This window comes from Notothenia rossii, assembly GCF_949606895.1.
Source record: "Notothenia rossii genome assembly, chromosome: 11".
Classification (NCBI taxonomy): domain Eukaryota; kingdom Metazoa; phylum Chordata; class Actinopteri; order Perciformes; family Nototheniidae; genus Notothenia; species Notothenia rossii.
The window spans coordinates 18,558,368-18,582,818 of record NC_136910.1 but is presented as its reverse complement, the minus strand read 5'-3'; the positions used below and the strand labels follow the sequence as shown (position 1 = coordinate 18,582,818).

Sequence of the window (24,451 nt, the reverse complement as noted above, 5' to 3'; positions counted from 1 at the left end):
CACACACACCAAACGTTTCTGACACAGCAGGTTCATAACCCTCATATCTGCCAGAAAACCTGATATGAGGCCTCTGAGGTCAGATGCTTCTACTAACTCATATCTAACACACACTCAGGCACACACACTCTGAAGCAGTCTCTTCAAAGTAAACACACAGCAAGGTCAAAGACACATTGTGTACAGCCACGGAAAGATGATACATAAACATATTTATATAAACCTGCCAGTTTGTCTCATCAGCTCTCACCTCTTCCAGTTGTCTTCCTCGCTGTCACTCAGGCTCTGTTCCTGTGTGTTTCCAATGGCATGTTAGATCTGAAGGCCTTGAATGTGATAGTAAGCATTGATGTAGTTGACGTATGATTGATTGGATGACATCTTAAAGAAAAGTATATTTAAACACATCAGATTCATGCGTCAATCGTAGCACCCAATCATGTTAAGATATCCTGAAAATGTGATAACGCCAGCATTTAATTGCAATTTGAAAACACTTGATCGCACCTATAATAAAACCAAATAATAGCAATTGTTAAGTCAAAACATTTCCTGATTGAAAACATTATTTCGATAATTCATGAAAATGTCAGTGACTGTAATATCTTAGAGTTGGATCAACACTGTTGATATATGATTAGCTTTGTGTTAGACATCCGCCTTTAATTAATTACATTTTATAACATTTCATTTATTATTATTTATATTTTGTTGTATTTATTCAGTGTCTTCCTTTGTTTACCTGAGTGATATCTGTTAATTATTTTGTTGTACTTTATTATCATACGCCTTTGTTTAAAGTTTTAATAATGTTATTATTATATTTTCATTTTACAGTATAATGTAATTATATTGAAAGGTTTGCTTATTTTATCGAGTAAAGTGTATGAGTTCACGATATAATTCATGTAAGCCGACTAAACTAAAGGCTTTATGTATATTTAAAGTATAACATAACATATAAAGTGGAGACGTTTAGACTTCTTAACTCAAAACTACCAGAGGGTTATAAATAGGGATCCTTTCATGGATTTTCTATTTGTAAAGACGGGGCCTGTCCAAAATGATCACCGCTTTAAATTAAATCTAATTCCTGGGTACTTGGATTTATTTCCTGATAGACCAAAGTTAGCCTCACCTTACATTGAGAAGTAGACAGTAAAAATGTCACTCAGGACATTTTATTACATTACTGGTCAGGTTATTACATTATTGGGTTTTATTACATTATTGGTCTGGTTAAGTGCACATTTATTATATTTTCAAGTTTTACTGCATTTTCAGGAAAAATATTACATGATTGGCTGATACAAGGCCTAATTCATGAATTTAAAATGTCCAGCTACGGTTTGTTTGATTCCTACGCTGTTGCCTTCCAGCAACTACAAGGCTCAGTTAAAATGTACACAAATTGCCTCATTTGCTAGCAAGTCAGGTACAGAACAAATTCCATTAAAGATCTTTTTCTGAATGGGTTTTATCACACAGCAAAAGCAGCATTGGTAATTAATATGTCTGGGCCAGCTTGTTAGTCACACTGCAACAAACAGCAATATGTGGTAGAGACAACGTTTTTATATATAGCCTCACACTTGTCCTTTCAACGACTTTGTAAGTGGCTCTCTCCCTCAATCTTCATTAAATGCCGCTGCCCCTCGCTGTGTGTCTGCAGGGCTTCTTCCGTAGGACCATTCAGAAGAACCTCCACCCCAGCTACTCCTGTAAGTACGATGGCTGCTGCATCATCGACAAGATCACCCGCAACCAGTGTCAGCTTTGCCGCTTCAAGAAGTGCATTGCAGTGGGCATGGCCATGGACTGTGAGTGCTATGCATTTATACACACAAACACACAAACTCACTCACACAGAAAAGAGTGATTACAATGTATAAATACACGCTAGATAGAATATAAACGTTCTCTGTTCCAACTCTATAATGCATTATAAACAAGTGCATTATAATTAACCCATACCACTGTATAATCACAGTTCATAATGCTTTTTGCAATACTTATAAGCATTATAAACATTTTATAAGGCCAAGTATCACAGTGTCAGTGTGAGACCAGCAGTTATGAAGTCTTACCATACTTGACCTTTGATTAGTTATTACAAAATGTTATTGTTGACAAGACTTATGAACACTTGTGTGTGTTTATAACTATAGTATACAGTTTACAGTAAGCGCATCCATTCTGTTAACACTTTCTATGACACCCATGTCTATGATGTAATGAATGTTTGGATTTCATAATATGCATTACAGACATGGGAGTAGTATAAAATGTTACCGTAAATTGTTAATTAATCTGAAAGTACACATTTCAGATTGTGTTTTAAAACTGTTGCTTTTTTTTAAAGAAGGGAGTGGTGCAGAAGGGATGCAGGGGACATAAAGATGTGAGGACTGTATATAGAAGCGTTGTGTAGAACTTTATATAGAATCTGCATCTCTAGACGATGTGCAGACGTTAGGCAACACGCAAACTAATTACATACCTCTTCTATGCTTTCTTCCTCTCTTCCTTTGCTCTTTCTTCCTTTCCCTCTTTCCCCTCCGGGCCTTCTCCTCCATCTCCCCTCATCTCTTCGCAGTGGTGCTGGATGACTCGAAGCGGGTGGCTAAACGGCGTCTGATTGAAGAGAACAGGGAGCGACGCAAGAAGGAGGAAATGGTGAAAACCCTCCAAAACCGTCCAGAGCCCACTGACAGCGAGTGGGAGGTGATCCACCTGGTGACGGAGGCCCACCGGCACACCAACGCTCAGGGCGCACAGTGGAAACAGAAGCGCAAATTCCTGGTAAGAGGAAAAAAACTGCCAATTAAAGCACTATTTACTAGTTATTTTATTATCAGAACAGCATTGTTTACCAACTAAAACGTTCCACTTTCTGTACGGTTACAAGGTGCCGTAGCAGCAAGTTTACGGAATTTAATCAAGTTAAATTCTGACCAAATGTTTAATCATCTATTTCAGATTTTAAATGATAATTGTGGTTAATTTCAATTTGGCTCTTATTTTTATAGCTATGGCCATATTTGATCACCTTGCGCTTACCAATGTAATGCTGACAGACAGCATGTGTTTGTGTTTGCCCCCTGTTGTTTTACCTTTCTCCTTTGAAAGCCAATTGGTTGTCTCACCCCTCCTGTTTCTTGCCCTGTCTGAGAACTAATTTCAACCCTATGGAAAAGCTGTAAACAAAATCTACAGATCAGAGGATAAAGCTGTGTTTATTAAAACAGTGGTAACAAGCACTCAGGACTTGTTGACTCTGTTTAAGTGCAAAAACACTCTAACAGCTGCCACAGGGGTGATTCCACACTGTAAAAGATGTAGTGCTGCTTTAGTGTTTGTACTTCAATGTTCCTGTTTGTAACCCCTTCAGAACCTCGCAACGGGCGAGTTACACAATATCCTCACACAAACAAACATTCTCAGTCACAAATGATAAGGTTTCATTTGATCTCGGTGAGCTGCAGCTCTTCTTTTTTTAAACAAAGCTGACTGTCATAGTAGCTCTTTCTGACTTCTATAGCTCTGTATTCCCAGCTCTGTGTTTATTGCTCTCTTCTCTGCAGCGTTTTGGGGGTTTATTCATCTTTATCCTTCTGGGCTCTTAACCATCCTTAATTCCCTTCATAGTTTTCTTTCACATGCTGTATTGAGTCTTTTTTACTTTAATCCCCTTCCCAACTTCACTTTATTGTTTTCTCTCTCACTGTGTCTACCCTTACTTTCCCCTCTATTCATGCCCGTCTGTTTTCTGTGGGCTTCCTCCTTATCACAGCCAGAGTAAATCCTCAGTTATGAGCGCAGGGTTGTTGGCTGTAAGGGTTTCTCTCTGAGCCTCCCTGCTGCGCTGGTGCTCACATTCATCCTGGACAGCCCTGCCTGGTATCATTCACAGACTCAGGCGCTGACCTCATGTTCTGGCCCAGGATTATCTGGGGTGCTTACCCAGTTTTAAACACTCATTACAAATGTCATAGCAGCATTGGACCTGAGCTCAAGGTGAAATCAATGGGCTTCCTTTTTTTTATATCCACCCGGGGATGTGTAGGTGGGTGTAAGATTGGAGAAACGAGGGGGTTTCCTTTGGAGAGGGGTTTATAGCACGTGTACAAGCAAGTACCGGGAAGGAAGTTGCTAGGCAACTAGAAGGAAGTGGTCTGGAGTGGTGGGAAGGGGGCCAGACGGGAAAAATGTAGGTGAGGAGGTTTGAAGCTTCAAGCTGAGGAAAGAAATGTGAGGATATCCTTAAAAGAAAGGCACATTTTAAATTGGTGTTAAAAGTTAGACTTTTTCCATCCTCCACTTCATGAATCAATCTATAATATAATTTAGATTAAGAAATATATGTATTTTAGCCCTTTAAAGCATGTCTCGAGAGCAGGGCTTTAAAAAAACTGGATTTAAAAGACAGTCATCCATGCTTCTGTGACATACAGTATATCTTCGCCCTGAGCTGGGCTCATCTAAAAGGATAAACTGCTCTATTTTACACTGGCTTCACCCACTAACGGGGCTCTGGAGGGTACAGCTGCTGAACCCTGAATATCTAAATGTACATGCTAAGCCAACCGGGATGAGCTTTGTTAGTCCTGTGGGGACGGCAGCTTTAAAACGGAAGAAGCGACACACACACTGTACTTATAGCTCACAAATGACGACTTCAATGAAGCGCTGATTACATTAAGTTCTGCATCAATATACGCAAAACACTGCATAAAGGAGAGGAAGCGGCAAAACTCCAATCACAGACAAAGTACCCAGGATTTGTTAAATTCATTGAATGTATTCAATTTAAGTGCTAACCGACCATGTACACCTAATGGCTAATACACCTACTCACCAACAATTTAGCGCATCATATTGGCACTTAAATAATGATATGTTGGTATTCAAGCACAATTTTCACTCCTGCAAGACAACATTAAACACTCTTCCCATATGTGTCTTATTTAACTGGGCCCCCATATCTGCAAGAACACATTGGTCTGAGTTACGGTTTCATAATGTTCTCTCTCTTACGCTCAGAATCACATTTCTAAAAGAACGCTTTTACAAGAGATTAATCTACATATATGTGTAGGACTAGTCATGATTATTGATTACCATTTGTACATTCAAAAGGGGAACATTTTAACATACAAACAAATGGGTTTGCATGTTTATTCTCGAATAAGAGGCAGTGTCTGCAAACTGACAAAACATGCAAAACAAATGATTTGATTTTATCCATGTGAAGTAAATAGAGCTTTTCGAAAGTGTTCTTTAAACAATTACTAAGATATACATGCTCATAGTAATGATTAAGTATGAAGGCAAATTGATATGTACTACTATGAACTCCTTACTCGTATGTAACTCTCCAACTGCTATCTTGCTAGCAAAGGTCAGACTACATTTATGCTCCAAGTCTTTTATTTAGTTTTCCAAGCCAAGAGAAGCATAAACTCTCTTTGGCAGCCTTTCAAATCACACCAATCTTTTTCTTCAATAAACTCATGAACTTTATCTCAAGCCGCTTGCTGTTGGTCTCAGCAGCATTAGATAAATGAGACGGCTCTATTGGCTAGCGTAAAATGTTCTACTCAGCTATTCCCAAGCTAAATGAAACAATCAGATGTTCTTGTGTGATTCAGTGCACGGAGGACATATGGTTTGAATTGAATCCAGACATTCAGAATGTCCTGTTCAAAGATATCGGCATTTTTCAACAACAAACTTGCAGTTCTGCAGTCATAATCTTATCATCTTGTCACGCAGTGCACATTTCTGTACAGTGTGTTCGAACATATTATTACCAGAGGATAACTATATTTCCGTGAAGATTGACCCAAGGTTAGGATGTCTATATTTTATTGGAATTCAAGTGTCCTTACAGTGGACAAAAGGTGAGTTTAGACGCCGGAAACCTCATTGACATGTTTGGATCAACAACTCAAAACCCAGGATATTTTCATCTTTCTGAAATGTAAATGCTCAAGGCATTATACCTAGCTTTATCATTATAAAATATATCTTCATCACATATTATATTATTATATTTTTATGTCATAAAAAATGAACCATGTAGTTCATAGCAAAGTGATGAAACCATCTGAGCCTGATAAAAAGATCATGTATCTTTCCTGGCTCCACTGGAACCATCTTTCTCACACTGATCTATCTGATATAAGGGCAACAGTTGAATCTCAGCAAATACTATAACAGACATACAATTAAAAAGCCCCCCACCTTTCTCCTCCCACTTTAGCATGTGCCAACTCCCAGTCTCTACCGGGGTTCATGTTAGTCCAAATATCATGTGCCTCTTCTGGGTAATTTAGAAAATGATTTCCCTTTTCTATACGTGACATAAAAACAGTTTCTTTAGGAATGTTGAGTCCACATTGAGCTTTATAATATCTCCAACATCGTTTAGGCTCCAGACTAACCAGTCTGAACAGCAGGAAACACGTAATCCCTCTCCAGCTCTGCGGGTACAGCCAAGTGTTTTCCCTGGATGCCACCCAGATGGCCATGCAGTAAATAAACATACATAAACAGTTGCAAGAACATCTCCTTAGTCCATGAGAAAGCACATACAGTATGAAAATGTGAAGACCACTCACAAACCCAAATATATGCCTGTGCACGGAATCATCACACACATTTCTGTGATCACTTGAGCTCCAACAACACGTGTAGTATTAAGATTGGTTTTCTTATTAAATTGCTTTCATAGATGACGGATGGTTAAACAGTCTTTTCATTAAAAGTGGGAAAGCTATCTTGAATTTTAAGTATTAAGTATACAAATTACCAAGAAGCACATAACTCTCTTGGTTTAAGCCTTCAGGCTTTATTGTGTTTTCATCCTCTGAGATTTTGTTACATATGTTTTGACTGCAGTGCGGTGTTATATGATGTTTTTGTTTATCATAGAACAAGATCAATCATTCAGTATCTGACCATGCAGATAGTGTTGGTTTTATTTGGCCAAACCTCTCTGAGATTTCTGCTGCCACGCCATGGAATTGAAATCAATGGCATTTTTTGGGTATTTTAAAATGTAATTTAAATCACCCAGAATCTCTCCCCCTTTAGTATAGGTAATCTGACATATAGACCTGACTGTGTCTTTGAAACTAGGGCTGCAGCTAATGACTATTTTCTTTATTGAATATTCTGCCGATTATTTTCTAGATTAATCGATCAATGGTCTATAGAATGTCTTTTTTGTCAGTCCAAAGCAGAAGATATTAACTTTATTAAGGTATTGAATAGAGGAAGTAGGAAGCCTCCTTATTCGAGATGATGACAATATCATTTGTTGTCATTATTACCTGAAAAACCTCTGTGGATTCATTTATCAATGCAGCGCCAATAGAGATTATATACAACTAAAGTTCATTTTGTGGATTAAACAGTAGTAAGTAGGTTCCATTATTTTGTAGTCTCATTTATCTCAAAACGTAGACAAATAAAATGAAAACTGTCTTCCGGCTTAATATCACTGTAGGTAGCTTAAGTCAGAAAATATGTTGCTCTAAACCAGTTTAAAGAGACCCTAAAACAGTTGGAGGTGAAGACTCCATGTTATTCTGCCATCAGTGTGAGTAGTGTCTGGTGAATCTTGCGGTGTGTTTCCAGCTCTGAACCTCAGCTGCTCTCTCCAGAGAACCATCCCCTCAGCACTGAAATGAAAAATGCCACTGACCTCACCGAGTGAAACCAATGCTTTGTTTTGACTCTCGCACAACGACTTGCAGCCCATCAAAGTTGATACTACTATTATTTCGATTTTCCATCATTTCTCAGCTGCATAGCTAAATGTGCACTGATTCCCTCTGGATGGTGATTGATGGTTCATTGTGTGAGGTTATTATTTCTATAGTTTTATCTCAGCCCGGCCTCAATGAATGACTTCGGCCTTGACACTTGGTTTATTCAGTGGCGCGTGAAACAATATCTTTCATAGTCACAACCTCCATTAACACAACTCTGTAAACATATGTATCACTGACCTGCAGTTCCCCACAGCAGTCCTCCTGTAAGTAAGCGCTGTCTGCCGGGTGACATGTCCCATTCCTCTCTCTGAGCACAATCTGCCGTCCTTATCTGGTAAATTGGTTTTAATTTGTCTCCCCAAGGCAAGCGAGCACTTTGTAGAAAGGATCAAAAGGCTATAAAAACCTTTCAAAGTGTGTTGTTTTTGCCGCTATATTTTTCTCTAAGCCCTACACCAATCTTATTGATTCTTCTGTAATCCTATTTTAGTCTTCTGTGCTCTTTAATTCTGAAAACACACCCATTCTCCACAATGAAGCTTGTAATGTACTCTATTGTCCTGTCGTAGGGATCTGTGCTTAATTCACTAAACTCAAATTTGCTCTTTTCTCCTAGTCTATTCAAACAAAACGACATATTCTGTATCTGCCTCATTTTGAATGACTCCAAAACCAACTTTGAAAACTATTACTTAACTTACTTCCTTACTCCCTGTGTCGCTCAGCCCCAGGTCTGTTGGTTTCTACTCAAGACACACATCTTTAAAAAGGTGTCTTGAATAGGTTTTTTGCATTTTAATTGAAATAAAAAGACAGCCTGAAATAGCCTGAAACTGGTCAATATCTGTAAGGAAATTGTGCATTTCATGGGGATTATTTTCAGCGGTGGATTAATACACATTTTGGGGTCTAGTAAGTATTTTGAGGCATACAAAGCTTCAGTAATGTGCTTTCATTGCCCATTACAACAGTGTGGCTCATTCATGTGTTTGAATAGGTTTTGGGAAACAATGGAAGAAAAATATAAAGTCATAACATCTTTATTAATCGGTTATTTTGTCTTTAGTTGTGAGTCACTCCACCTTTTGATGTGTCTGTTTTGTTCATGTTTAATGAAGTTCAACTGGGCTTTAACCCTCTTTTTATGTTTATGTTCCCTTATAGCCAGAGAAAATCGGCCAGTCCCCGGTTACTCCCACGTCAGACGGAGACAAGGTGGACCTGGAGGCCTTCAGCGAGTTCACCAAGATCATCACTCCTGCCATCACCCGTGTCGTCGACTTTGCCAAAAAATTGCCCATGTTCTCTGACGTAAGTAATGGTGAACGGTGTAAAGGGCGAGAGAGGGAGTCTGACACATTCAAAGAAAGATAACACACACAAGACAAACCAGTGAGTGTGTTAGTGGAGGGGATGTGTGATTTAGGAGGTCAATTAGTCTTGCAGTTATTCTATTTTGGGAGGACACCAACATTAGGTTCCAGAGATACAGACACTATGAACAACTAATCAGTAAGCTGTGGAAAAAGACTAATGTTCTCTGGAGTAAGGGTCAAAAAGATTTCACACATGCAATTTCAGAAATCTTTGCCTGTTAAAACTTGAGTCCCAGAATGACCATTTGTATATCATTAGCTCACCGTGTGTTACCTGAAATGCTTGAATACAATTGTATTTTTAGTGGCATGCCTCAACAGGGAAGAAGGATTCCAAAAATGGGGAACATTCTTGATGAATAAAAGTAGCTTGGACTTCATTACACTTGACGGGTTATGTTTGACCACAGAGTTTTAGAATGAATTGTGCTTTTCCTAAGGCCCCCATTTACTTAATTTCATCAAGACTCCTCTCAGGGTTTTTTAAAGTGTATCATTCACCACAAAGGCATGAGATTAGGGGGTGAGCAATGACTATCTGACATAAGAAATTAACATTTTTCGCAGCGTATTCCCCTATTTAAAAAAGAAAGCAGGGATAAATATGCAGATCACTTACATGCATTTACACTTTTTTGACTTGAAAAACACAGCCAGCAGTTCTGCTCCTGTTGGCCCCGCCTTGATTAGCAGCGTGTAATCATGTTTCTTGTCTCTGCCGCTGGTAATGAGACCTTAGATTGGATAATTATTAGGGAGGCTGAGTTATTGTTTGGTGGGACGGCTGTGTGTGTCAGAAAGAAAGGAAACCAGTGTGTGAGGCACAGTTGTAACTGTAATCCATTACTGCTTTTGAGAACATAGATCTGTGATGGTTTTGAAAGAAGAGATCGTCGCTTTTTTAATCAGCATATTTTAAAGTCTTTCAGATTACCCTATTATATCAAATGTTTATATTATGATGGACGCTACTATTCAAATGAAAGCGTAAAATATAATACATTTCTCCCCACTGCTGCTGGATAATCTATTCATTTTAGAGATGGAGAAACTAAACAGGTGCAGATAAGGATGCAGTAATAATATTCCAGACATTGGAGCACATAATCTGTCGCGTTCAATGTGCTATCTATTCTTCACAATATAATAGATTACATTATGAAAGGATCTGATGAAGGAGGTTGAGGGAGAGGACCTGTTTAGCTCCCATGAGATCTGTTCATGCCACTACAGTAAATTACAGATAAGAATGCGCAGAAACACAGCTGCTGGAAATTAAGCGTGCCCTCCAGGTACACATTTACAAGACAAATCAGACAATTAATGGCAATTAATCTGCTCAGCAGTCGAGATCAGTGAAATAAGAAACAAGCTTGCATTAAGGTGAGATCATCAAATGGGTTTCAACTCAGAGATTCTAATGTCCATGTAAATCAGGGTGTATTAGTCATAATCTGTGTTCATCAGGGGAAAAACATATCTGATACTTTTCAATACATCTTTCCGTTCCTCCCATCTGTGCCTTCCTCACTTATTTTTCTCCCTCTATCTAAAGTATTTCCTGCTCCATACAGCAGTTTGTCTCAGTCACAATGCTTCTCATCCATCTTAAGTGAAGTCAAGTGTAGTAAATGAATGAGAAATAAAAAAAATGTGTTGTTTTGTTTTCCCTCTCCATTTGTGCAAGGCATTATTCTTGTCTTTTCATCCCCAGAGGGATTGTGTGTTTGCTACAGTGTGTTATCATTCAACTTTGTTTTGTTGTAATCGAGGAAATCTTTTTTTTGTGGAAAGTAATAAAGGGCAGCGTGAAACGCCTCTAATGAAATCCTTTGTTCACTTCCACAACATAGTGACAACACTCGCGGGAGACTGGGCTCTGGTTTCAGACAGAGGGTGAAAAGAGGTGCTGCAGCACAGGCAGTATGAGAAAAATAGAGAGCTTGTTAAACCTGGCGCATGGAGACATGTCACAGTAGAGGCACTTAATGCAAATATGAACCTGAAAATGAACTTAATAAGACCCTGAAACCCCTACTCTAAAATGAATGAGAAAACTGCACCCACATTAACTGTTACTTTATGTAACATTTTCTTTTTGTTGAAATCATCCACCAATATCTCTGTAATTATGGTGGATAATTCCATGGTTTTCACAGCCTCAAAATGCTAAAATATGTCCAATATGCAAATTCTTAAGAGATATGAATAACCTTGCATTAAATGTTCCATTTTCCCCCAGCTACCGTGTGAAGACCAGATCATCCTGTTGAAGGGATGCTGCATGGAGATCATGTCGCTGCGAGCCGCCATCCGCTACGACCCCGAGAGTGAGACGCTGACGCTGAGTGGGGAGATGGCCGTGAAGCGGGAACAGCTGAAGAACGGCGGGCTGGGCGTGGTGTCGGACGCCATCTTCGATCTGGGCAAGAGCCTGGCGCAGTTCAACCTCGACGACACAGAGGTGGCGCTGCTACAGGCCGTGCTGCTCATGAGCTCAGGTTGACTACTTCTCTAAAACTTAACGCTGCATGGCTGTGCCTCTCCTCTCTGCTTATAATACTCTGGGAGTTTGAGCCTAACGTAATGTAAATGTAAACTCTCAGTCTTCTGTGCCCTTGGAGACACAATTCAATGACTGTCCATATTCATTACCCGCTGCCTTACACCGCATATATCGTAACCTTTTGTGAATCCAAATGTAATTATGGCCTGATAATTAAAGTCCCACATACATATTCAGTGTTGAAAGGAGGAAATCCTAAATCTCCTCCAAAATTTCATTAAAAAAAACTCTTTATTAGTTCACTATCAAAACAGAGACTTTTTAGAGTTTTGGAACTCATGTCACATAATGTGCTCAGGGTTTTTGAAATAATAGAATGCAAATAAAGACAGGATATGTATTATGGTGGCCTCTCGCAAAAGAAGCAATGTAACAATTCCAAGGGTAGCCCCGCGTTATTAGAAAGTACGAATTAATATGATTTCAAGGTACCAAGCCACTAATCGAGGCATTACAGTACACCAAGTATTTCCCAATGGAAATTGTCCATAAAAACAAATGAAAGTAGTCATATTTCCTTATAAAATGATGACATTTAGTCAGCATTCATTTGTTGATTTCTTATACACTAATTTTCACTCTCTCCCTCTCTCCTTTTTTCTCTTTTCTCCTTGTTCTTAAATGATCCACTCACCTCTCTTCCTCCCTCCCCACCGTATCTTCCTATGCTCAGATCGCTCTGGCCTGACCTGCATGGACAAGATCGAGAAGTGCCAGGAGACCTACCTGCTGGCGTTTGAGCACTACATCAACTACCGCAAGCACAACATTCCTCACTTCTGGCCGAAGCTCCTAATGAAGGTGACCGACCTGCGGATGATCGGGGCGTGCCACGCCAGCCGCTTCCTTCACATGAAGGTGGAGTGTCCCAATGAACTCTTCCCCCCGCTCTTCCTGGAGGTCTTCGAGGACCAGGAGGTGTGAAACACAATTCCCACCATGCAAAGAGTGGAAGTGGAAGAGTGGAAGTTGGGGCAAATTGGGAGATGGAAGGGCCATCGTTTTTACAGGGAAAGGAAGGAGGAAGAGTCCTCTCGGCAGGAATCTGCATTCCTCCGACATTGCATTTACAGATGTGGTTTAAAAACTGGAACCAACCAATACACAAACAACACACCAGCAACAGGAGAGTCGAGCAAACAGAGGATTTTTGTTTTTCGACAGCCCTCTCCTCCACCTAATTCTCCTCCTTTTACCTACCCCTGTTTCAAAATCCGTGTGGGGGCCCTTCTGTCTGAGCATGATGTCTTATTTAGTAAGAGTTGTATCCATTTGCCAAGACACTTGCACACGCACACACACACACACACACATGCACATACACACACAGCCACAGCCTGTTCCACCTCAGTTATTCAGAGCAGCGCTTTTTTCGGGGGTCCGTTCCCCCTCTCGTGTTCTTTTTTTTAACGGTCACCAATTTACACACCTTTTAAAGCCCATGTTTCCAGCTGCCATGCTGGCCAGCACCTCTCAGTATTATTTCTGAATAAGTGTTAAGTCAGTAATTCAGAAAATATGGACAACGGTGACATTGATATTGATGCTCACAGTCATGCAGGCACATGCAATCAGCAAACACTGCACAGTGAAATGTCAGCGGATGCTTTACGCATTACTTTGGTGTGAAATGGCTGCTGTATAGCAGCGCTACCAGACTTAATCTTTTTATCGATTCCTCAACTCAATCTGAGCCGTTACAGCTGTTTCTGGGTATCTTATTCGATCCCAGTGATACCGGTGCTATATTTATAAAAGGCTACTCCAGTTTTATGAAATTGTGTTGTCTGCCTTTGAAAAGTAATGTGCAGAACATGGCTCCATATCTACCTTCATTTTTTGTCATTGGACCGGCTCCTGTGACATACACACACACACATTTACACACATTCGAGCAGATTTGCCTTGTCATTGCCCGAGCTGCTTGTGTGAGTGCCCTACTGGCTTTTTAATGAAAGTTAAACCCTTCTCTCTCCAAAGAGTTACTGCATTGAAATAAAGAAAGGGAGAAAAAAGAAAGAAAGGATGTGAGAGGAGGGAGGAGAAGAAGTGGAGAGAGGAATCCAGATTTAATTGCTGGACTGTAGAGTCAGAGCCAGGGTCACGAGTAATTCTCCCACACACAGCCTCCAAGGAGGTTTTCAATAGCAGCAACTACCAGCGAGGCAGCAAAGCTCAACTCGACAAACACACACACACACACACACACACACACACACACACACACACACACACACACACACACACACACTGTTTTTCTCTCTGTATCTTTCTCACACACACACATTAACATGAAAACACACATCACCTCAGAGTAACATGAATGCCTCATTTTACTGTATGCACTGCACGTCAGTGTCAATATACAGCCCTAACCTGCAGGGTTTGTTCAGAGTCCCCTCCTCACGGACTCAGCTCAGTATGGCCCCTCCAGGCTTCCATACACATTTGCCTTGTTTTACCATGGGCATCACTGAGTGCAGGCAAATGCCAAGAAGGCTACCATTTACCTCAAAGTGGATACACCCCCAGGCTGGGGCGGCACTACTGCCCCTGTGGTGTCAGGCACTACCTCACCTCTGTGGACACGGGGCGGCTACACACAGACATACACCATTCGAGTTGGCGCATGTGTAGGCTAACATAGAAATGTGCATAATATTTACGTCGGTGCACACTTGTAGTCAGGAAATGACAAAACACTCATAGACACACACACACACACACACACACACAGACACACACACACACACACACACACACACACACACACACACACACACACACACACACACACATCCTCAGTTCTATCACTTGGTTGAAATGAAATACCATTGAAGACAGGAGGGCCAGCCATCCCCCCGGATGGTTCTACCGACTCCAGGGAATGGTACCCATTACATTCGGGTTATCTCTTTTCATTATATGGGACCAAATGTCGTCTTTTGAAATTTGGATTTACCCCGTTTCTGTCGGAACAGAAGCCGACTCATAGGAGCGACGAAGGACACTGTAGATGTGCAGCCCAGCTGAGACCCATTTGCGCAAGTAGCAAGAGGATAGATAACAGAGTACCTAGAACCCGCATCGGCCACGCCCGTTGAATTAGCATGCAGAGAAAGGGCTGTTTGCTTCTGCATTATGGCTATCTTCCATAGTACACTCATGATGGCTGTCCTTGGACCTTGATAAATATTTTCTCTGAAATAAGCTTTCTTTGATGCATGAACAGTGCATTAGACGTGGAAAGGTAGAATGTTCTAAACCGAAATGAAGCTTCTTAAACTCAAAAGCTCTTTTAGTCTCATGCACTTTACCAATGCTCACCACCATAACGGTAATATCTCACGGCAATTATATCCATGGCAAATATCATAGTGTACTAGCCAAAGGACCATTCACCAATGTTGATTGATTAGATAAAAGCCCACTCTGTTCATTCCAATTCTGGGGCCATGCCAAATCTAACTGGGTTCACCACTCATACAAGAAGAGAATGAAAGAAAAGAGAGACTAAGAAAATCTATTTTATACTCAACGCCAAACAGTACTTCATACTTGGCACTTGTACAGGATGGCTAATCAGCACCCCTCGGGAGTACCCAAGCAGAGCAACATGTGGCAGGGATCATGGGTAATCGTCACAAATAGCCATGCCTCACTGCTTCGACGTCTAGAGCAACGCTGGGAGGCGAGAGGAACTGGAACGCCACCTTTGGGCAACATTTTGGAGCCTGGTCTGACTCCCAGAAGAATCCCCTTCACAAGCATTATCCTCACTTTTAGAGATCCATCCCATGCCCTGCCTTACCCTAATCTAGCCTATGTCCTTTCTGGAGCCTAGCTTTGACTAAATTGCACCCCCACCAACATTATAACAGGCCCCACCTAGCCTGGCTGGTGGGAGCTTTTGCACTACTGCAGCGTCCCCCTACTCATCAAACCAACACCTCTTGTTGGATTCCCTATTTGCGCCCCTCACCAAAACTCCTGTCATTTAGGGTGCGTTTCGTGCGGGACACTCCTTACGAAGGTGAGTTTTGGTGGCTCTGTGTAACAGAGGCTGGCCGTTGAAGTGGGCTCAGTCCCAAACCTGACCCGTTGTCAGTATTAGACCCACAGCACATGACCCTCACCCTTAAATCATCCCAACCAGGGGCGTAAAGAGATCCCTGCGCAGGAGGGCTGTGCACAGTAGCACTTATGAATTCTCCTTGTAGTATCCATTTCCCCGATTATCCTTCCTATAGAGTCAGCCCAGTGACATTTCAAATTCAGAGCCCTCCCTTCAATCATCCTCTCTCCCCCTCTCCTCTTCACGAAGCACCCTAGCTATCCTACCCACCCACCGCCGAGTGGGATGCGCCCAGTTTGGCCCAGAAACATTGACACCAAACGGGATCCAGGCCTCTTCCTTGTGAGACAAGGCTGGCCATATCTGCCCTTTAGTGTGGCGCCACCGAATGAATGTGAAAGGCAAAGCTGCAGCGATGGGAACGAGAGACTTGAACGCGAGATTGTGAGGATGCGAGAGAAGAAAGCGTCAGAAAAGGAAACACAAAGCTGAGGGTCCCGACCCTCACTGCCATCATTGACATGGGTGACAGAGGGTGATGTGGTCGGACGATGCTAACAAACACTCGGAAGAAGAGGAGACGGCAGTGTTGGAATATGTAGCGTCTCCCCTTTCAGTTCCCACAACGACCACATATGAGCCCCTGCTCCCATGCCAGCTGACAACCCCAAATGTCCCCCTCAGCTCCCTCCAAAAGGATAACCCCCACCTGTCATGTAGTGAGGATCAGAACGTGATCGCTCATTCCAGAGATGCAGGTTTGGAATTCCGACACATCTTTGTAAAAGAACTGAAAAAGAGAACCCTATTGATGTCCTTTGTTCTCGTGAGCTGACTGGATATGTGTGTGTGACAGTAGGGGTTATAATGCTGCTTTACCTTCTGAGTCTGATTTAGATTAAGAAAAAAAGATATATGAAATGATTATAAATCCACAAAACACAATGAAAAGAGAGGACTTTTTCAAAAAAAAAAGACTCGTGAACAAAATTATTGGAGAATTTTTCCTTTTATCATTGTTTTCTTATTTTTCTGTTTGTTTTTTGACGCTTAAACGGCTCTGTGTAAAAAAGGTAAAAAAAACAGCTCTAGTCACTTTTTGACCATGCGTGCAGTGTAACATAGAAAATATTTCACTTCTTTTTCACATCTATACTTTGTGTTGATAAGCCAACTGATCTATTTGTCTGTGTGTCTGTCCAGTTGTCCGTCCACTTTTATCAGGAGGAATTTACAAGCAACAAAACAGGAATTTCTTTTTTATATTTTTCTTTTTTTATGAAATACAACTTTGGAGAAAAAAAACACAAACAGGAAAAATAATGCAACAGAAAATGAAAAGACAAAAAAAAAAAACCAATCTTGTCGTACCTCACACAACACAAAACTCAAAGGAACTTGGGAGGAGTCATATTTTGCAGGCACATGTGAAAGTTCAGAGATGCATATATAGATTTAAAAAAAATGTATATGTTAAGATAATGTGTGCTTGTGTGTACGCATCAGTATAAGTTACAAAATGACTCTTCCCTCAAGCTTTTGTGCTCTACCTTATATGGTTGTGAGACGTTAGATACCATCAGCTAACGTGTAGTTCTCCAACTTAAAAAGGCACAGTCTTTAGACGGTAAACTTAAAAATGTGAATAGCCCAGAGACTGAGGGACTAAGACTTTTGTAATGGCTGAGAGTTTTATGGTATTGAATGTAGCTGACAGGAAGGGGCTGGACCTGAGCCCGGCACCCACAACCCAACTTCCACACACCAGCAGAAACTATATTGGTGTCACATAGACGTTACCAACCTACAACAAAACTGAGAATATATATTGCCCATCTGCAAGGTGCAATACTATGTTGTGTATTTTTGTATGTTTTCTCTTTTTGATTTTATTTGTGTTTTTATTTACATTTTATTGTTGGCCATAACCAAGGATGTAAATACAAAAACATACAACACTCGAGATTTATTGCAACAAAGTACATTTAACCTCTCCATCCCGCTCCAATGTAAGAGGGGGGGGGGGGGGGGGGGGGAAAGCAAAGTAATGTGTAATGCTTCATACGTTATTGTGTGTCTGTGTGTGTGCACTCTCTCACATGTGCATGCTGGTCCATATTCAGAAGTGCCCCGTGACATTAATCATGAACCCTGTGCCTCCTGTTGTTTGCAAAGAGATAGATTCATACCCCTCATATTCTCACAATGACACCACACACCACACATGAATGCCTATAGTTATGTGTGTATGTGTGTGTGTTCACCTATGGTATTAGTTCTTCCAAACTCTTGATGTGAGTGTTGCCAGCAGCCACAGTGGCCAAAGGTCTGCAGGGCAGTGAGGTGGGAGAAGCAGATAAATAGAACATAAGCAGGTTAATATTGAAGTGAATGTCAGCTAACGTGGCTGCAAAACACACACATCAAGGTTGGAAACCGCCAACATGGATTTCCCCATTCGTCCACCATCCCATTGCCTCCCAGAAGCCAGCCTAAAAAACTCTTGCTCAGTTTGTGATACAAGGTGGTCATAAACCTGAACCAGGGACTATTAGAGGTTCAATTTGTAGTTGTCATTTCATGTGTCTTTCTTAAAATCCAGATTCAATACGTTTTTTTATTAACACTAAGCAACATATATGTATCTCTTATTGGACGAATCATGTCTTTGTTTACGCGGGCTATATGCAATTTGGATCTGAAGCTCCTCAAAACATGAGAAGCTCTGGAAGCTTCATCTATCTACAGCCTTAGTTAACCTTAAAGAGTGAAAATTACAGATGCATTCAGACTTCTCCACATCTGGCAAGAATGCATCTGAATACTCTTCTCGCACGCATTCAAATTTCTATCCTCTGATATGCATTTCTACTGCAGTCCAATAACGGTCCACTCTGCCCGAGACACATGAAGTGTAAATGGAGTCTTAGCTGGTGATGAAAGTTTGAACTCTAGCACCATATATGGTTTTCATTTCTTACTGGCATAAGCTGAAAGTCATTTGGTCTCTTTTGAAACCTAGACTATCGCAAATTGCGTTAGCGGCACCACAACATGCAGAGATTCAAGGCTGGCTCTGCGGGGACAAACTCATCCCATCCATAAATATTAGGATCCTGATTTATTCTCACATGTTGACATGTTGGACAAGGGTGGAGATTTTCTGTGATGTTTTTTGGTTTCATGGTTGTGTTTGGTCCCCCCCTATGCCAAATGTAGAGTTTGTGAAGTAGCAAGACGTCTATGCAATTTCCCTCCTGCTCCCTCCCACAGACTCAACGTAACAACAGCGAGCCAGTCTTGCTTGTAAAATTCGGCCTGGCTTGAATTCCAGATGTTCTGGACATCTCGCTACTTATATCAGCGGGGGTCTGGACTACCTTGGTGAGCTGGCCTTTAGCCCAGCTGACTGCCTCTCTCCGAGGTAGTCCGGGTCTCAAAGAAAGTAAGAGGGGGTACTGGGGTTGTTGTGGAGAATAAGGATTCTACCAGATGTGCTGTTTATTTGTAAACTGCTCAGAAAGTGGTGTGTGTGCATTTATGTGTATGTTGTTTGGAAGTTTGGGTACGTCTTCTTGATGCGATGCTCTCGTCGTCGGGTGGGTCCAACGTTAAGGCCACGAATTACAAGATTTAGAAAATCCCCTTAACTCACTTGTCTGCAATATGTGTGTAAAGCTTTAATTGTTTCTATCCTGCGACCAACTTAATGTAATGATAAAGAGTGGGTGTTTGATGTCTATCAGTGGGAAACATAGCATAGCTAAGTTTACCTAACCTATTCCTCTACTTTTTAGACATGAGGAAAGGATTTGACCTGATTTGTAAATGAAGAAAGAATGATAAACATCTACAACCTACTGAGCCCCCGTTGAACATGAGCACTTAACTAAAATGCACTTTGAATGGCCCAAACCAATCCACGAGACGTGGAAGAATCTTTGGTGATAATAATTGTGCTGACAGGAAAAAAAGTAAAATTGCACCAAAGCCAAATGCCTTTTGTACCGTTAATTGTTTTTCAAATGAGTTTAACCCGAAAATTAGAGTTTCAGCCTTTAGGCATCTAATGACTAATTATAAAGTTTACGATTCTTTTTTTATTGAAGTGCAATAAGTGAGTGAGGGAACCTTTTGGCGTGGTTCTTGTCTCAGCAGATCTTTTTTATGATTGTGGGAAAATAGTCATCTCATGATTGATTCTAAAATGTTCCCACCCATGAGAGCATCAGCTTAGACCCGCTCCACACAAACATGCACACACATACACACACACACACACAAACACACACACACACACACACACACACACACACACACACACACACACACACACAGACCACTTTGTGTGACTGGGTAAAGGAAGCTATTGAAGGATTCTCTCAGGTAAAAGAACATTTTCTAATAAATGATGATGAACCTTAGATGAAAAACCATTGTTAGCTCCTCTTTTTTTGTCTTCTCAATTTACAATCAGCAATGTACCTTTTTTTCTGTTTTCTGTGTTCGCTCCAGATTGAAATGGTATAGACATCCAGGCATCAAGGATTTGGGTCGTGTGTCTACCTCAAATACTAATCATGACTTCATGTGTGGAGGTGGGACAGTGTTTTCTGTCGTGTTTGTTTGAGAGTGGGAGTTGTTTGCTTATGTTATGTGCCATACGTACCATATGGAACCCCATTCCTGCCAGGAAAAGAAAAATGAATTTTATTTACGCTGCCCCATATCACAATGTGCCTCAAAGGGCTTTACAATCTGCATTTAAAAGGCTAAAACATTGAATAAACCTCCCTCTTCATTTACTGACAGACATGCAATACATGTCATGTGTACAGAATAACCAACATGGTAAAATGACGCCATGGACTGGGATGACAAAATAATGGGTATATTATAAACGTGAAGAATATGGCTCTTAAAGCAACTTCCAGATGTTACCAAACAGATGAGACCAGCATGGAACAATGTGTTTCCCATTGTTCAGAGAACAACAGTGCTGCACAAATGGCCTATCTCGCACCTTTTAGAAAAGGGAAACATAAATTGTGTTTTTGCACCATAATTTGGATCAGCTCAAACATAATGGACTTTTCCCTGGCCCATGCTACACCCTAACAGTAATTTCTCTGTAATTCTGCTGACAAACAGACGACCAAATTGTAATTTGATGAGCGTAATTTAAGAACTGAGGCGAAAATATAACATCCTATACGAAGGTAATGAGGCAATGACAGTCAGGGGAGACAGAAAAGGTCATGGGACGGCTGATGGTTCAGCACAGGGAAGCCAGAGAGAGAGAGAAGAAGAGGAACACAGTGCTTTAGGGTTTAGAGATAAAATGGTTTTGAGAAAGTGTACTGTATTCTCATCTGCAACAAAACAACTTTGCCAAGGTAACAGTTGAAATGGAAAATGGTCTGACACTCCAATTCTACTTTGATTATTTGTATGGGAATATTTATTCTACTCCCAGGGTCTTATTAGATGTTCTAGGCTACTTAAAGCTATGGCCTTATTCGATAAATATTCAAATCACCAATTGTTTAATATCTCATTAGACAAAGTAATGTCTCGAATTTCTTCTTAAATTTGAAATAAGGGCCAAAAGTAATGCTAATCCGACAACGAGATCGATTAAGTCCCCTATTATTATAAAAGTTCAACCAACGATGTGAACAAGTGTGGTAAACCAGTTCACAGTCAAGAGAAGGGACTGCAGGTCCACACACCACCAGTGGCTTCCTTTACAACCTACTCAGCCGCAAAACAGCACATGTATGAAGATATTTGGAGTGCCTTGAAATCGAAGGTAACATTAGTAGAGATGAGCTTTTTAAACTGAGGATCTGATCTCTCCAGAGAAGACACCCTAAACCCTGTGGATGACTAGAGGCTACGTTTGTCAACTAGGCTAGCGTAAACAAAAGGAAATTAAATTCTATGGATAAACTCTACTCATGGCAAATCAAAATGATAAAAAATAAATCTGAAATGTTGGTCAGTAGTTTACTTTTTACCTCATAATTCCAAAATCTCAAAAGTTAAGATATATTATCAAAAGGAATTATTTTTGACCTAAAGAATACAGGATGATACGGGCGTAATTTAGATCATGAAAATTACAATCTTAGAAATGTTGATTTGCGGTCAGTATCTAGATTTCTTCATCTCTGAATTATGTTTTATTAATGACTCGATGTGAGAAAAACTGGATTTAAAACGTTTTATTTTTTCTTACTTTGAGTTATATAATTATATTTATTTCTAGCATCCCCAACCCTTCCTATTCCTGGCAGAAATGGGCTTTCATAGCACAGCAAGAAAGGATCCAGCGGACCTATCTTAAATCCCATGTTCTCATTAACACGTGCCATAGTGTTCAAAGTCAACTCAGCCCGTCCTGTCAGTAGTGGTCTTTGCACTTTCTTCCTTTACGGTCAAAGTGGCAGCAGCAACATCCAGCTCCCCCCCAGTTGGTTCATGGTGTACATACAACTGTACTTGGCTCCCTTCCAAGCCACGCACCATCCAACCTTGAGGGGATCAAGGGGGGGGGCTTTGTTCCTCCATCTCTAGGCCTGTTCTATTTCAGTGTGCTTACTGTTAAGCTGTGTGATGTACCGAAAGAATGGCATGGCTAAAAACCAAGGCTGTGCATGTTTATAGGTGTGTGCATGTGAATATCAGCATCCATGCTCATGTGAGAGAACTGTCTTTAGTGTGTGAACTTTGCTATGAACATCCTGCTATCAGATCAACCTCCTCCTTCCCTTCCGAATCCCCCAAAAGCACCTTTTCAGGCCGTGGTACTTGACAGAAGTCTGTAAAACAGAGTCCTGTCACAGCCGTGTATTATTTCCTTTGAAGAATGTAACAAAAATTGTGTTCATATGGCTAAAAGATAGTCTTTGAAGCCATTGTTACAGTTTATGAAGGTGGTGGGGTTGCAGGACAGGAACACTGAATTGCAAGAGTGGAATACTTCAAAAATAAAAGCTGCAGGAATTCTCACAATCAGACATTTCTGGCAGACCGGATCAGATAATGCCGCGCCTGTTATCATTTTGTTTCTCTTTCCATATGATGGCCTTATTGATTGCTTTTGTATCCTTCCTCCTCTGTGGTATTGTTCTACAGCGTGTCTATAGGGCACCGGAGGATTTACTATGAAAGCTCGATTTAGAAAAAGCCCACGTTATGTAGTTGGATCTCTGGTAAAGAGTGTATTAGTGTGCTGGGTGGTAGCAGGTTCGGACTCCCGAGTGATTTTTAGGTTATCGTGACACAAAATATTGAATAAGCCAATACTCTTTGTGGCCATTTCAGTTCAACAAATCAGTAGAGAATATTTAAGCCTTCATGAGCTGAATCATGTCATTAAAGTGCCATATTGGCTTATTGAGCGTGCTGTCATCATTAGATGCGCGTTCAGACTGTTTGCAATTTCAAATGTGACTGTCTGGCAGCCAACACGTGTGTGAGGCATTGTGTAAATGAAAGTTGTTATGATCATGACATTCCTTTCCTTTTCCAATGGCACATGGAGCTCCTTTCACTGCACTACCATCTCGCCACTAGACATTACGAATAGCTTTGAGCGGACACTATCACGGTCCTATTGCCTAGTACACCAAATCCCAAGATGGAACTAACAGCACTTATAGGTGTTGCAGCGGTTTTGTGCTGCTCGGACGATCTAAAAGGAAATTTATAGTCATGGAGATATTTTTATAAACGGGTGGGAAATCACATGCCTAGACAGCTAAGAATGTACACAAATTAGCTTATCTATAATTAGTCTATTAATCAGGAATATAGATCAGATATTAGATCAATGATATGAAGTGTAGAGTAGCTTAGGGACGTGCTTATGAGGAAAATATGCAATGTTTGTCAGGTTGAAAAAAAAAAGGATTTGACTTGCTCAGGTTTGAAAAACCGGCCTCAAAGGGTGCTTTCCATCCTTCCTCCCCCCCTCCCCCCCCCCCCCCCCACCCTCTCTTGGTCCAACACGTGTGCTTTGTCGGTTCCGTCAAAAACCGTCAGAGCACATACACTATCTGCTCTCACTGTTGTATGCGAAACCAGAGGAAATACTCTCTGCTTACTTTTAAACCTGAAGAAAGGGATCAACTTCGAAACAGTTTTCCACTCTGTAGCAGGTCCAAGCCACTTTTATACAGTACCAGCAAAATCACCAATAACCACCTCTTTGAGACCACTGGGAACATCTTCTTTACTGTACCAACTCTTTGCTCACATTGTTTACAACAGAAAAGACTCAGTGTCGCATGTACAGAAAGCTTGGCATGCTTATAGTAGCTATGTTGTTAAAAACATTTAGCAAAAATGTGCTATGCTTCAAAGTGGTTTCCTCAACAGCAGGATCAGTGTTTCGCTAAAAAGCAGATACCTGGTAGATGCACCAAGTTCTACGTTCTGGTGCTGGTAGATGTTTACATGTCAGACTTTATTTATAGGTGGGGTTTTGATGTACAAGTGTCTATGAACTGTCTGTGTGTCTGTATTCACTATTCTACGATCCACTGTCCTAGTAGATAGTCTCAAGATGAAACATTATAATGATAAATCAAGAGAAAGTAAAGGTCTTTTATCTGATCTGAATGAATGGTAAGCATCAACAGGACTT

General features: G+C 40.8%; 1 protein-coding gene across 7 annotated transcripts in view; it reads left to right on the top strand.

Annotated features, from left to right (window-relative positions):
* thrab (thyroid hormone receptor alpha b) overlaps nt 1-17,215 on the top strand; it is a 216,573-nt gene extending 199,358 nt beyond the window's left edge. For all 7 annotated transcript variants that reach the window (XM_079660061.1, XM_079660059.1, XM_079660060.1 and 4 more), the window contains 5 exons: nt 1,673-1,820; nt 2,597-2,802; nt 8,946-9,092; nt 11,400-11,658; nt 12,397-17,215. In XM_079660061.1, coding sequence (XP_079516187.1) covers nt 1,673-1,820; nt 2,597-2,802; nt 8,946-9,092; nt 11,400-11,658; nt 12,397-12,647 — 1,011 coding nt within the window. In that variant the 3' untranslated portion in view covers nt 12,648-17,215. The remainder of the gene's footprint in view (nt 1-1,672; nt 1,821-2,596; nt 2,803-8,945; nt 9,093-11,399; nt 11,659-12,396) is intronic.
* The last annotated feature ends 7,236 nt before the right edge of the window (nt 17,216-24,451 follow it).